Source organism: Peromyscus eremicus, chromosome 5, assembly GCF_949786415.1.
Source record: "Peromyscus eremicus chromosome 5, PerEre_H2_v1, whole genome shotgun sequence".
In the NCBI taxonomy this organism is placed as follows: domain Eukaryota; kingdom Metazoa; phylum Chordata; class Mammalia; order Rodentia; family Cricetidae; genus Peromyscus; species Peromyscus eremicus.
In genome coordinates, this window is record NC_081420.1 from 47,763,558 (window position 1) to 47,777,055 (window position 13,498).

General features: G+C 49.3%; 1 protein-coding gene across 1 annotated transcript in view; it reads left to right on the forward strand.

Annotated features, from left to right (window-relative positions):
* Positions 1 to 10,314: 10,314 nt before the first annotated feature.
* Positions 10,315 to 13,498, forward strand: part of Gpr137b (G protein-coupled receptor 137B) — a 32,731-nt gene continuing 29,547 nt past the window's right edge. The window contains exon 1 of the mRNA XM_059262406.1: positions 10,315 to 10,684. Coding sequence (XP_059118389.1) covers positions 10,316 to 10,684 — 369 coding nt within the window. The 5' untranslated portion in view covers position 10,315. The remainder of the gene's footprint in view (positions 10,685 to 13,498) is intronic.

A 13,498-nucleotide genomic window follows, 5' to 3' on the forward strand; every position in this document is an offset into this window, starting at 1 on the left:
TGAAAAATGAAGACGTGCCCTACTGGTTAGCCTGACCAGACCCACAGGAACCATCCAGGGAACTGAGTAAACTTCCTTGCCTCTAAAACCAAGAAGGAGCATATGGGAACCTCTGGGTTGGGGACGGCTCAGTGTGGAGTTACCCAGGCCAAGTGTACAAGCAGGGCTGAGATTTCCTGACAGAATGAAGTGGGACCCTCCTCTGATGAGACTTCTCCCAGTGACTTAGTCACCGTCTCTTGTCAACGGATGTTCTCACTGATGAGACTTTGTTTCTAGACCCAAGTGTTCCTCACAAAAGTGTGACTTCCTCTGTCTGCGGGCTAACCCTATGAAGTTTGCTTGATGTTCCTTATTCCATGAGTTGTATCTAGGTGACATGATCTGCTGTACCCGGGATCCTGTAATGTGGTCACAACACTGTAGGCACACATATCCAGGGTCCATCATCTTCACAGTTGTTGAGGTTCACTGGAGTGGAGAGTTGGGATTCTCACAGGCTTGCGGCAAACCAGAGACAGCTCTTGTCTGTTGCACCCATGCCCAGAGCCATCTACTTCTTGTTCCTCCCTTGTGGACCTCACAGCTTCCAGAAGTTTCTCTGACTGAGCACATGTACTCCATTCACCCACAGGGGCACAGCAAGCGTCTTGCTCCCTACATAGTAAGGAACTCTTAGAGGTAATGCCCCAGCAGCCAAGCCATGGTGAGCTGGCATCCTGTATTAAAGGTCAACACTGCCACTGAAGCCACAGGGTGATTTTGTATTTTTTTTTTCCTGGTTCCTGAGACAGAGCCTCACGTAGTCCAGGCTGGCCTCAAACTTGCTATGGATTGAGGCTGTCCTTGAACTTGTGATCCCCCTGCTGTCAACCTCCTGAGTGCTGAGATTACAGGCCTTCATTGTGATGGCTAGCTCGGCTTGGACTCCTTACCATGGACAGAGGGGAACAGCTGCTCTTACTCATCCCTAGACCCCCACCCCTCCTGGAAAAGGCTCCATGGCTCCCCAGGTGCCTTCTTCCCCAGTCTGACAACTTCTTTGGCTGAATTCCTGATGGACAAAATCCGTGCTGTTCTTTTTGGAATGGGACCCTGCTGTGGGATGTTCTGTATGGCAAATGTGTTGCTAATTAGTCAATAATTAAAACACTGATTGGCCATTGGCTAGGCAGGAAGTGTAGGCGGGACAAGGAGGAGAATAAAGCTGGGAAGTGGAAGGCTGAGTCTGAGAGACACTGCCAGCCGCCACCGTGACAAGCTGCATGTGAAGATCCTGGTAAGCCACGAGCCATGTGGCAAGGTATAGATTTATGGAAATGAATTAATTTAAGCTGTAAGAACAGTTAGCAAGAAGCCTGCCACGGCCATACAGTTTGTAACCAATATAAGTCTCTGTGTTTACTTGGTCAGGTCTGAGTGGCTGTGGGACTGGCAGGTGAGAGAGATTTGCCCTGACTGTGGGCCAGTCAGGAAAACTCTAGCTACAGGACCCCCTCATCATGTTCCTGTCTGAGGGTACAACCAGCAAGCCCTTGCTTCAGGATGGAGCACTGCGTTCTTGAGAATACTTGAGAGCTTGTTTGGAGGTTCCAGCAGCTACTCAAATACCCTTGGCCAATGACTGGTCCTCCTCTGCGGTGAAGGTCATCCACTTTGACTGAGTGTGCCACTCTGTGGAACGGACACCTTTGGAGCAGTGAGGGAGGAAAGGGACACCATCAGCCAGGTCACTAGCATTGATCCTGGCAATCAGTGGGGTATCAGGTGCTGCAGCTAGATAGATGGCCTTTATAGCTTAAGTTCTTGCTGTAGTCTGGAAGGGTCAGTCCATCCTGAGGGCATCTGTCCTGACCAGGGCCCATGTTGGTCAGATTCCACCTTGGAGCCCTGGGATGGAGCATATTCCCCTCCCAGGGCGCAGGCTTGCCTTGTTCACTCCCCCAACTCCCCACCCCCACCCCCGAGCTGCAGATGAAGGATGCTGGGCGCTCTCTGGCCTGTGGGCTGGGAGGTCACTCTCCTTCCAAAGCACAAAGCCTTCACTGTGCTCTGTACCAGTGGAAAATGTAAATGGGGCCCTGGGTGTGACCGGTCCCCAGGGCCCCAGAGCTGGCCTGCGCTTGTTTTTTCCTTGAGGCGGCCTTGTTTTCTCTTTCAGAGGACTGAACTATGAGGGCCATTACAACTGTGAGCACGTGAGTGTGACCACAGTCTGGCGCATGAGTTTCATCAGCCCAAAGGCTGTGACACTCATCACTGCCCAAGGTAACCAGAGATGCTCTGAAAGCTGCGGGATCAGAATTGAAGGAAAGGAAAGGAAAGCTCACCGAAGTTCCTTACACTTAACTGAGAATGGTGGTGCATACCTGTGATCCTAGCACTTCAGATCCTAGCACTGAGGCAGGAGGATTATGCTTTCATAGGTCAGACTAGGCTGTAAGACCTTGCATCAAAACACCAAAAAAAGATGGGTATGATGGTTCATTTTTGCAATCCCAGCACTCAGGAAGCTAAGGCAGGAGGATTGCCCTGAGCGTAAGGACAGCCTGGGCTGCTTAGTGAGTTTCCGGCCAGCTCATAGGAATCCTTTTGCCTTAGCCTCCAGAGAGCTGGCATTACAGGCATGGCCTGCAGGCCGCATATGCCCTGTGTCTCTCTTGGTAGTTTATAAGAAAGCATGCTGTGCTGGGACTTTGTAGTTCCTCTCCCCCTCTGGAATTGCAGGCAAGCTCAAGACAACCTTGAATTGTAACTTTGCTTTTATCCAGTGCCTTCTTGTCTTGTAATTCCTAGCACATAGGAGGAGCCAGACCATCATGTGGCATGGAGCTTGCCTATCTATCCTTGAAAACCTCTAAGGATGACGGAACTCTCTTTGTCTTACAGATTTAAAGACTCTCCCTTGAAGACCTCACCATGTTGTCTATAGTGCTCTAACACTCCTGAAATTTCTGGAACTGAAGGGCCCCATCTCTCTTCCTTTGGGACCATCATGGAAGCCATCTCTTCTAATCTCTCCCATCTGAGGGCCTCATTGTGACTCCCTACAGCCATGCTCTTATAACTCTCCTAATACAGATCCTGTAAAGGGTAATGTTGGTTGTCTCAGCTTCCTTTTCTAAAGTGTCTTTTATATTTTATCTATCAGGGTCTACCTGGAGGAACTAGGTCAGTGGGGGTGGGCCTTTGGAGGTGATATCTCATCCCTAGTTCCTTCCTGTTCCTCTCTCTGCTTCACACCTGTCAGGAGGTAAAGAATCCCCTCTAACACCATGCTGCCACTGTACACTTTTGCTCAAGTGCTTAGGGCAAGAAACAATGAATGGGAGCCTCTGGAATGGGCAGAATAAGTTCTTCTACCATCAAGTTGCTCTTGAAGGTATTTCAGACACAGCTGCACCAAAGGAAATCAATATGGCTGTGTCCATCAGCTCAAAAATCTAGACACATGTCTACAAGACGAAAAGTTCTCAATCTACCTGCCAAATTCCTGTTTCTGTTCTTTTACCTCTGGCCCTACTAGTGTGAGAGTATCGGGAGCTGTGACAAACACCATGACCAAAGCAAGCTGGGGAAGAAAGGGTTTATTTTACCATAGACTTCCAGGTCACAGTCCATTATCGAAGAAATTCAGGGCAGGAATTTAAGAAACAAGCTTGAATTGAAAAAGAACAAAGGAATACTGCTTGCTGGCTGCTGGCTAGCTCTCTGGATTGCTTCCAGGCTCATGTAGCTTTCTTATACAGCCTAGGCCCTTCTCTTCCAGGATAGTACCACCTACAGTGACGCCCCCCCTTACATCAATTTACATCAACTATCACTAAAGACAATAGCTCATAGACAATGCCACAGGCCATTCTGATCTGAAAATCCCCTCCCCCCAGGTAACTCTAGTTTGTGTCAAGTTGACAGTAGAAACTAACTAACACAGGAGTCAAAAGGTATTCCTCTACTTGGAGGACTCTGGCACAGTTCTCTGGAAATAGATACTGGCTCTCTCAGACTCCTCATGACAGTGGGTTGAAGAAGCGCTAGCTATGATGATATCGACGGCTCTGATTACTGAGGGGTTGAGATGACTGTGATGGCTATGATAGCCATGATGACACTGATGACTGTAGTGGTTATGATGACTCTGATGGCCATGATGATGGTGATTACTATGATGATGGTGATTACTATGATGACTGTGATGGCTATGATGACTGTTATGGCTATGATGGTTGTTATGGCTATGATGGTTGTTATGGCTATGATGGTTGTTATGGCTATGATGGTTGTTATGGCTATGATGGTTGTTATGGCTATGATGGCTGTGATGGTTATAATGACTGTGACAGCTATGATAGCTATGATGGCTGTGGTGATTATCATGACTGTGGTGGTTATGATGGCTGTGGTGGTTGTGATGACTGTGGTGGTTATGATGACTGTGGTGGTTATGATGACTGTGGTGTCTATGATGGCTGTGGTGGTTATCATGACTGTGGTGGTTATGATGACTGTGGTGGTTATGATGACTGTGGTGGTTATGATGGCTGTGGTGGTTATGATGGCTGTGGTGGTTATGATGGCTGTGGTGGTTATGATGGCTGTGGTGTCTATGATGGCTGTGGTGGTTATGATGACTGTGGTGGTTATGATGACTGTGGTGTCTATGATGACTGTGGTGGTTATGATGACTGTGGTGGTTATGATGACTGTGGTGGTTATGATGACTGTGGTGGTTATGATGACTGTGGTGATTATGATGACTGTGGTGGTTATGATGACTGTGGTGGTTATCATGACTGTGGTGGTTATCATGACTGTGGTGGTTATGATGACTGTGGTGTCTATGATGACTGTGGTGTCTATGATGACTGTGGTGTCTATGATGACTGTGGTGTCTATGATGGCTGTGGTGTCTATGATGGCTGTGGTGGTTATCATGACTGTGGTGGTTATGATGACTGTGGTGGTTATGATGGCTGTGGTGGTTATGATGACTGTGGTGGTTATGATGACTGTGGTGGTTATGATGACTGTGGTGGTTATGATGGCTGTGGTGTCTATGATGGCTGTGGTGGTTATGATGACTGTGGTGATTATGATGACTGTGGTGTCTATGATGACTGTGGTGATTATGATGACTGTGGTGGTTATGATGACTGTGGTGGTTATGATGACTGTGGTGGTTATCATGACTGTGGTGGTTATGATGACTGTGGTGTCTATGATGGCTGTGGTGTCTATGATGACTGTGGTGTCTATGATGGCTGTGGTGTCTATGATGGCTGTGGTGGTTATGATGGCTGTGGTGGTTATGATGGCTGTGGTGGTTATGATGGCTGTGGTGGTTATGATGGCTGTGGTGGTTATGATGACTGTGGTGGTTATGATGACTGTGGTGGTTATGATGACTGTGGTGTCTATGATGACTGTGGTGATTATGATGACTGTGGTGGTTATGATGACTGTGGTGGTTATGATGACTGTGGTGGTTATCATGACTGTGGTGGTTATGATGACTGTGGTGTCTATGATGACTGTGGTGTCTATGATGACTGTAGTGTCTATGATGGCTGTGGTGTCTATGATGGCTGTGGTGGTTATGATGGCTGTGGTGGTTATGATGGCTGTGGTGGTTATGATGGCTGTGGTGGTTATGATGACTGTGGTGGTTATGATGACTGTGGTGGTTGTGATGACTGTGGTGTCTATGATGACTGTGGTGGTTGTGATGACTGTGGTGGTTGTGATGACTGTGGTGTCTATGATGACTGTGGTGTCTATGATGACTGTGGTGGTTATGATGACTGTGGTGTCTATGATGACTGTGGTGGTTATGATGGTTGTGGTGGTTATGATGACTGTGGTTATAATGACTGTGGTGGTTATGATGGCTGTGGTGGTTATGATGGCTGTGGTGGTTATGATGGCTGTGGTGGTTATGATGGCTGTGGTGGTTATGATGGCTGTGGTGGTTATGATGACTGTGATGGCTATTATGGCTACAATGGCTGTGGCAGCCATGATGACTGTGGTGGGTATCATGACTGTGGTGGGTATCATGACTGTCATGGCTCTTATGGTTGTGATGGCTATGATGATTGTGATGGCTGTTATGATTGTGATGGTTATAATGATTATTATGGCTATGATGGCTGTGATGGCTATGATGGCTGTGATGGCTATGATTATGATGATGGGATATATTGGTGATGACTATGATGATTTTGAAGGCTATGATGATGGTATCGGCTGTGATGGCAGTGATGACCATGATGATGGAAATGACTATGATGGCAGTGACGACTATGGAGACTGTGATGACTAAGTTGACAGTGAAGACTATGATGGTAACAGTTGGGACGACAGTATTGACTACGGTGATGGTGATGACTATGCTGCTGCTGATGACAGTCATTATTATGATGACCATATTTGCTCTGATGACAGTGGTGATCAAGGGTTGTGCTTATATGATGAGTGAAATGACATCCATGAGTGGATGACATCCAGCCATGCAAATGTGCCCTCCCACTAGCGGTACATCCAAGGGCAAACACTCACAAGCTAAGACCCCATGAGGATCCCCCTGACAAGGAACTGTGGGGGACCAGCCCCCACATTTATTTTCCCTAGGGACTCTTGAGGAATGAGGAATAAGAGACTAAGTTAGAAATAGAGAGAAATGCAGGATAGACTCAAGTGGGCCTGGATCCTTATCCACTGGCCCCGAACTTTATTTCAAAGGTCTATTTATAATAATGCCAAGGGGTGGAGCAAAAGACCTCCCCCTTGCTAGTTACAGTCAAGTGTAGACCCTTCCAAACATCTGATACTCAGGTCCGTGGTCTAATCAACCTGTTATGCAGTGGGTACAGCCACTAGGAAACCTAGTGGGCTACAACAAGGGACCTGGTAGAGAGACAGGGAGGACTGGGGTTGTGGGTCAAAGTTAGAGCACTTTCCTAGTGCTCACCAGACCTTGGGTTTCATCCACAACACATAAAACAACATAAAAAGGAAACAGAGATTACATAATGTGCCTCAAAGTGAGGAGTCACTAACACCATCCCTAGCTTTAGGACCGTCTGTGCAATAAGGACTCTAACTTCTGCTTTAGTTTGTCCTTGCCATGTCCTAGGTATGTTTCTATCTGTCTGAAGTAGTCATACTTTCCCATCTGTTTTCTTCTACTTTTTTTTACAGGACCAACTAGTGATAGGCATCTTAATACTTAAGAAAAGCAACCATCTGTGTTAGTTACTTTTCTAGCTGCTATGGAAAAATACCCAGTGAAAACAATTTAAGGAGGGGTTTGCTTTGGCACACAGTTTGAGGATACAGATTCTCATGGTGGAGAAGGCATGGCAGAAGGAATGTGAAATATTTGGTCACATTGCATCCGTAGTCAAGAAGTAGAAATAGATGAATGCTGGTGTTCAGCTTACTTTCTTCCTTTTATACAGCCTGTGCCTCCAGCTCATAGAATGGTGCCATCCATGTTTAGGATGAGTCTTCCCAACTCAATTAACTCAACTTAGTACCTTCTTCACAGACATGCCCAGAAGTGTGTTGCCTGTCGATCCCGTCAAGTCAACAATCAATATTAAGCATCATCCATGCCTAGCTATTGTTGGCATTCTTTTGAACATGTGGTGTAGATGGATTGTTCCTCTCTCAGTTCATTCTCCTTCATCCATAATATCAGAAGTATGACTGTCAGAACTGTACAGCACTATACGGAATGAATAATATTAGTCAGCCTCTTCTGTAGCTAGCTTACTAAGGTAATCAAAGTCTATTAATGAGTAGAAATCAGATGCATGTACATAATTTCTGGGATGACTTCATAAACAAGACAGGTAAAATACTCTTCAGTTTTGTTTTTTTCTGATGCCTGCATGGGCTGTGGACACAATAGTTGGAGAGCAAGCAGCCACCTTGGATCAAGAGATAGTCTTGCATAGTATAGGACAAATTTTAAAGGTTGGTTTCTAAGGACAAATTATATTCCTTCAGTATAATAAAATGGAGACTTGTTTCTACAATGTGCCAAGAGAGCCAATGGTAAACAAGACAGTATTTCTATCCCAATGAAACTTACACAGATGTCAAGATGACTGCCAATTAGACAGGGATGTTCTGGAAAGACACAGAGCATTTATCCTAAGTGGCCAGCACATGGTAGATGTTGTGGTCTATTAAGTGCTTTGGTGCTCCAGGAGGTAGAGGCAGGGTGGTCTTGAGCTCAAAGCCCAGTGAGTTCCAGGATAGCCTGAGGTACAAATTGAGACCTGTCTTGAAAACAGTTTCTGGAGGAAATGACCCCATACAGAGAGGTGAAAGGACTGGGTGAGAGATTGAGGAAGGCATGAAAGAGTTGTCTTGCTCAGTGAGTTGCCAGGCGTTGGTACGGTTCACCCTTCCTCAGGAGCTCAGTGAGGGGTTCCCGATCCTGAGAAGGTGCAGTTAGACTCAAGCTTGAGAATAACAGGCCGATGCGATTTAGAAAGCTAGAGTCATCTGTTCTGTGCAGAACCCACTGATGTGGATCAATTCAGAAGAGGCAGACCAGCTCGGCATCTACAGGGGAAGATTAGAATCAGATAAGGGACTCTACTCCAAAGGCATGTTGACCTGTTTAGTTGGGAGAGAGTGTGTAAATCCCAATTTTAAGGAAAAGCCAGTTTCATCTTAGGCCTGGTTTCTTAAGCTAAAAGAACATGTATTTAGGAACGACATTGAATATTAATTAAAAAAAATGAGGCCGGGCGGTGGTGGCGCACGCCTTTAATCCCAGCACTCGGGAGGCAGAGCCAGGCGGATCTCTGTGAGTTCGAGGCCAGCCTGGACTACCAAGTGAGTTCCAGGAAAGGCGCAAAGCTACACAGAGAAACCCTGTCTCGAAAAAACAAAAAAAAAAAAACAAAAAAAAAAAAATGAGAAAGGGAATCAGAAGAGACGGAACTGTCTCTTGGAAAATCCGCGTTTTCCTTCTGCTTATCCTAACTGTTCCCCTAGCTACACCTGCATACAGGCAACTTGGTTTCTTGAGGGCTCAGAAGTTACCAACTCCCAACACTACCACTATAAAATAGGTAGTGTGGCGCAGGGTCGGGAATAAACTGAGTCAACTTCACCTGAGAGGAGAGAACCTCTGAGCAGCAGCAGCCCAGAGGAAGGACAGGGTATCTGGGTGGATCAGATTGCTCTTGTCTCACCTAACCCTTAGTGCTCCTCTGCTCTGGGGACAAGAGCGCAGCCGCACTACCGCCTGCAGTTAGGTGTTCTGGAAGAACACTGCAGCTAGGTCTAAAAGCAGTAGTTAATCAGCGCAGGCCGGCGAGATTGCAGCCATTTGGCCATTTAGAGTTCATCGGCGCTGCAGAAGCTGGCCAGCTCGTGGTCACAATTTTATTTTTAAAGGCGGGTGACCGCGTGGGTGTACGGGAGAAGGAACTTGCAAAGTGGTTTGGTTTTTAAATAAAAGAGTGAAGTGCAAAAACCAGGCAGCAGCAGAAAACGCGAGGTCAAGCGCGCAGACACGCCCCCAAGCCACACCCCCAACGAAACACCAACCACAGACTCGCACAACTGGAGCGCGCAAGCTTGTAGTGGAATCAGGGGCGCGTAGTTTGCATGTGAGAGAGGGGATGCGCGGGTCTGGGGCACAGATCTCCCCTGTCACTAGACGGCGCGAGAAGTCAAAGAGATGCACTGATCAGGGGTGCGTGCTATAAGGGGTGCGTGCTATAAGGGGGCGCACAGTGCAGGGGCACGCGGATGCTCCCCAGCGCCATCGATGGGATCTTGGGGGAATACATGGATCCCAGACGTGGATGTTCCCAGTCCCATCCCCAGCGCCAGCTGCGGGATAATGGGGAGCGCACGGGTTGGGGGCACAGATGTTTCTCCAACCCCAGCCTTGGGATCCCGAGAGGCGTGTGGACTCAGGTTAGGAGGCGCTGTGAGCCGGCGTGAGGATCATCCCTAGTCTTGGCCGTGGGTGAGCATAGTCACAAGGGTACTTGGCACGCACCCGAGCACCGATCCAGCTTCAGCTCCAGGGCCGCTGTCCCCGGGGCGCGCGCACCAAGGGCGCGCAGGGCCGGGATGGGCGGGCCGGGTGCGGGCGCGCGCTCCTGGGGGCGCGGCGCTGCCAATCGCAGACAAAGGCCGCCCAGCAGATCATGTGGTGCGGCGGGAGGAAGTGCGGCTTGTTTTCCCGGCTGGGCTCTGGAGCGGCGGGTGCGGCGCGATGCGCGGGTACCCGGCAGCGGACGGCGGCGAGCCCCGATGAAGCCCGAGCGGCCCCAGCCCGATGGAGCCGCCTCCGTGGGAGCCGGTGCGCAACGACTCGCTGCCGCCCACGCTGAGCCCGGCCGTGCCGCCCTATGTGAAGCTCGGCCTCACCGCGGTCTACACCGCCTTCTACGCGCTCCTCTTCGTGTTCATCTACGCGCAGCTCTGGCTGGTGCTGCGCTACCGCCACAAGCGGCTCAGCTACCAGAGCGTCTTCCTCTTCCTCTGCCTCTTCTGGGCCTCGCTGCGTACTGTGCTCTTCTCCTTTTACTTCCGAGACTTCGTGGCGGCCAACTCGTTCAGCCCTTTCGTCTTCTGGCTGCTCTACTGCTTCCCCGTGTGCCTGCAGTTCTTCACCCTCACGCTCATGAACTTATACTTCACGCAGGTGAGTCCCGAGAGACGCTCACCTGCCCGAGTCGCCCTCCATCCTCCGGCCAGGGACAGGTCTCCTCAGCCGCAGGTGGAGAGGGTGGGGGCGAGGCGCGGGTCCTGGGGCCATCCTATCCTCGGACTCTAATCGCAGGTGACCCCACTCTGTTCCCGAAAGTAGGGAGGACCCACCAGGAGTCTTCTGTGCACATCGTATTCTCTCTGATGCAAGGGGTGCCTGAACTCGTTTGCCCTGTCTCCCTTGCTCATCTTAAGACACCTACCCCATAGCCTGAAAGGCCATCTGCGTGTTGGCCCCACTTCGGGGCCAGACACGGCCTGTTGGGAGTAATGGTGGGGCGGGCTTGGTTTTGATGAGATGTTTTGAACCTTTGGGATTAGGAGCCCTACTGTACTGTGAATTAGTAACTCATTCCACAGGATTGCTTCACCAGGGCTGTCTGGTGGCACACCCAGCTCCCCAGCTGCAGGAGGTTTTTTAAGGCGTGCTGTCTGAGCTCATCGGAGAAGCCCCAAGAAATAAGCCATAAAATTGAACCTGGGTTCTTTTTACAGGCTCACCAGCTTCATTTTATGAGACCTGGAGTTAATAAGCTAAAGGACGGCAGGAGGGCTCCTGTGGCTGTGTCTTTACTTAATGAGAGTACAGTGATTGCAGGAGGCTTTACAAATACCAAGTCCAGCATTTCACAAAGGCGTAATGACACTGCGACGTTATCCTTGCCTTCTCCAGTTCCCATTAGCTTTCTGGGCACTAAAATGTCCATTTTTACTAGTACTATGCCCAGGGGGCAAGCTCTAACTGTGTCACCCGATGGGGGTGATTTAAGTGTCTCCTTGGAAGAGGCGCCGTGCAAGGAGCCATTTGAACAGAATCTCTGTTTTTCCAAAGAAAACGTTTTGATGAAAAAAAAAAATTGTTCTTGTTGGGGTGTAGGTCAGTGGTGCCGTGAACAATGGGTCTGACCGCCGAGGGGCAGAATTGTCCTTGCATGGTAGAAACTGCCGACTGAAAATTTGGAAGAAATATTTTTGACTGATAGATACCGGCTAGGTTGGTGCACACCTGAAATCCTAGTACTTAATGAGTGGAGGCAGGAGGATCAGGGGTTCTAGGCCAGCCTCAGCTGCATGGCAAGTTTGGGGCCACCCTGAGGTATATGAGACTCTGTCGGGAGTCTAAAGGAAACTAAAGAAGAGAGGAGGAAAGAGACCAGACATGTTAGCTGTGGTGGTTCATACCTGTAATCTTAGCACTTGGGTAGCTAAGCCAGGAAGATTGCTATGAGTTCTGGGGTAGCCTGAGCTACAGCATGAGACCCTGCACCCCTCCTCCAATCAGATGTAATATTTAGCGGAGTATGTATGTGTGTATATATATAGGGTCTCTCCTCGGAGCCTTCTTAGTGGTCCTCTTGGTCAGCATATTTTCCAGTCCAGGGGTAATGGGCGTGGCTTGTCTGAGTGCAGCTTTTAAACCTGAAAACCAATCCTGGCCATCAGCTTCATGACACACGGGTTTTGTAATTGGATAAAGATGGGGTGGTTCCTGCAAGCTGCAAATGTGAGGTAAGGTGGTGTCACCTGGAAAACGGTTTCTCAGATGGAGAGCTTATCTCTGATCCCTTTTGAGCATGCTGCCCTGGCTCTCTGTCTATCGCATGCCAAGCCTGCTCTTAGAGCCGGCTTAGGGGCCAGCCGGCACATTTTCTGCACCATCTGCTGGTTGTTGAGTAAATGCTGAGCAAGGGGAAAAGTGACCAGGCAGACAGAGCCACTGGTCAGGAGGACCCAAGTCACTGTCCTTGTTTCCTTTATGTCCCCCAGGTGGGAGGACACAGTGGCAAGGGGCGTTTTGTCAGAGGTAGCTGGCAGGAGAAGGCGGCAGCATGGTGAGGGCATTCCTAGCTTCCGAATTAGAATTCTGGTCCTTCTGGAGAGTTAGGAAGCTGGCTCCTGGTCTCCAGCCTGTTGTACCACCGCTTGTTCTGTGACATGTGGGTTGCAGTCACGAGAAGTGCCCGAAATGTCGCTCTCCAGGGATCACTCTTCCTGAGCTCGTCTCAGACCATGTAAATCCAAGTGTGGAGGAGGGGGTGGCGACTACCAATTAAGAAGTGTACGCTAGCGGGGCCTGGTGGTATGTGTCTGTGGTCTCAGCACTTCGGGTGTAGAGACAGGAGGATTGCTGAAAGTTCAAGACCCGCCTAGAGTTTGACTTATCTCAGTGCCCCCTAAAAATATTCAAATCCAGTTGCAGTGATAAGGTGTGTACATGCCCACTTGTCAGCCATGACTTAAGGGACTGAAAAGAGTGAGGACCAGGAGACTGCACAGTGCAGTCCCTACATCCCCAGCGATGGGGGTCCTGAGGCAAGAGACTGGGTAGAAGAGAGCCAGAAGGCCCAGAGGTTGGAAGTGATCAAGAATGGAGTCTGGGAAGCAGAGGAAGCTGCCTTCTATTGTCACATCCTTAGGCCTGACACACTCTTGTCACTTAGCCTTTCTTATAACCCATGAACTGTTCCTCCTCCCAAGACTCAGAAACGGGAGGCATTACCACAGCAGCAGCCAGTGTGGAATGACCCCACCCCTGGAACGCTCCACGGTATTTTTGTTGTACACAAAGAGCGGTTTGGAGAAGGGTGTGTCCTCCCTCAGCCTGTTGTCTCCTCTGAGGGCCAGTCAGGGGAGCAGCACCTTGTTTGGTAGCTCAACCTGTCTGCCCTGGTGCTGCTCTTGCTCTGCCTGTGTGGGTGACTGCTCTGTCTGCGGGGTGGGCGTCAGCTTTATTCTGGCCTGCTTTCTG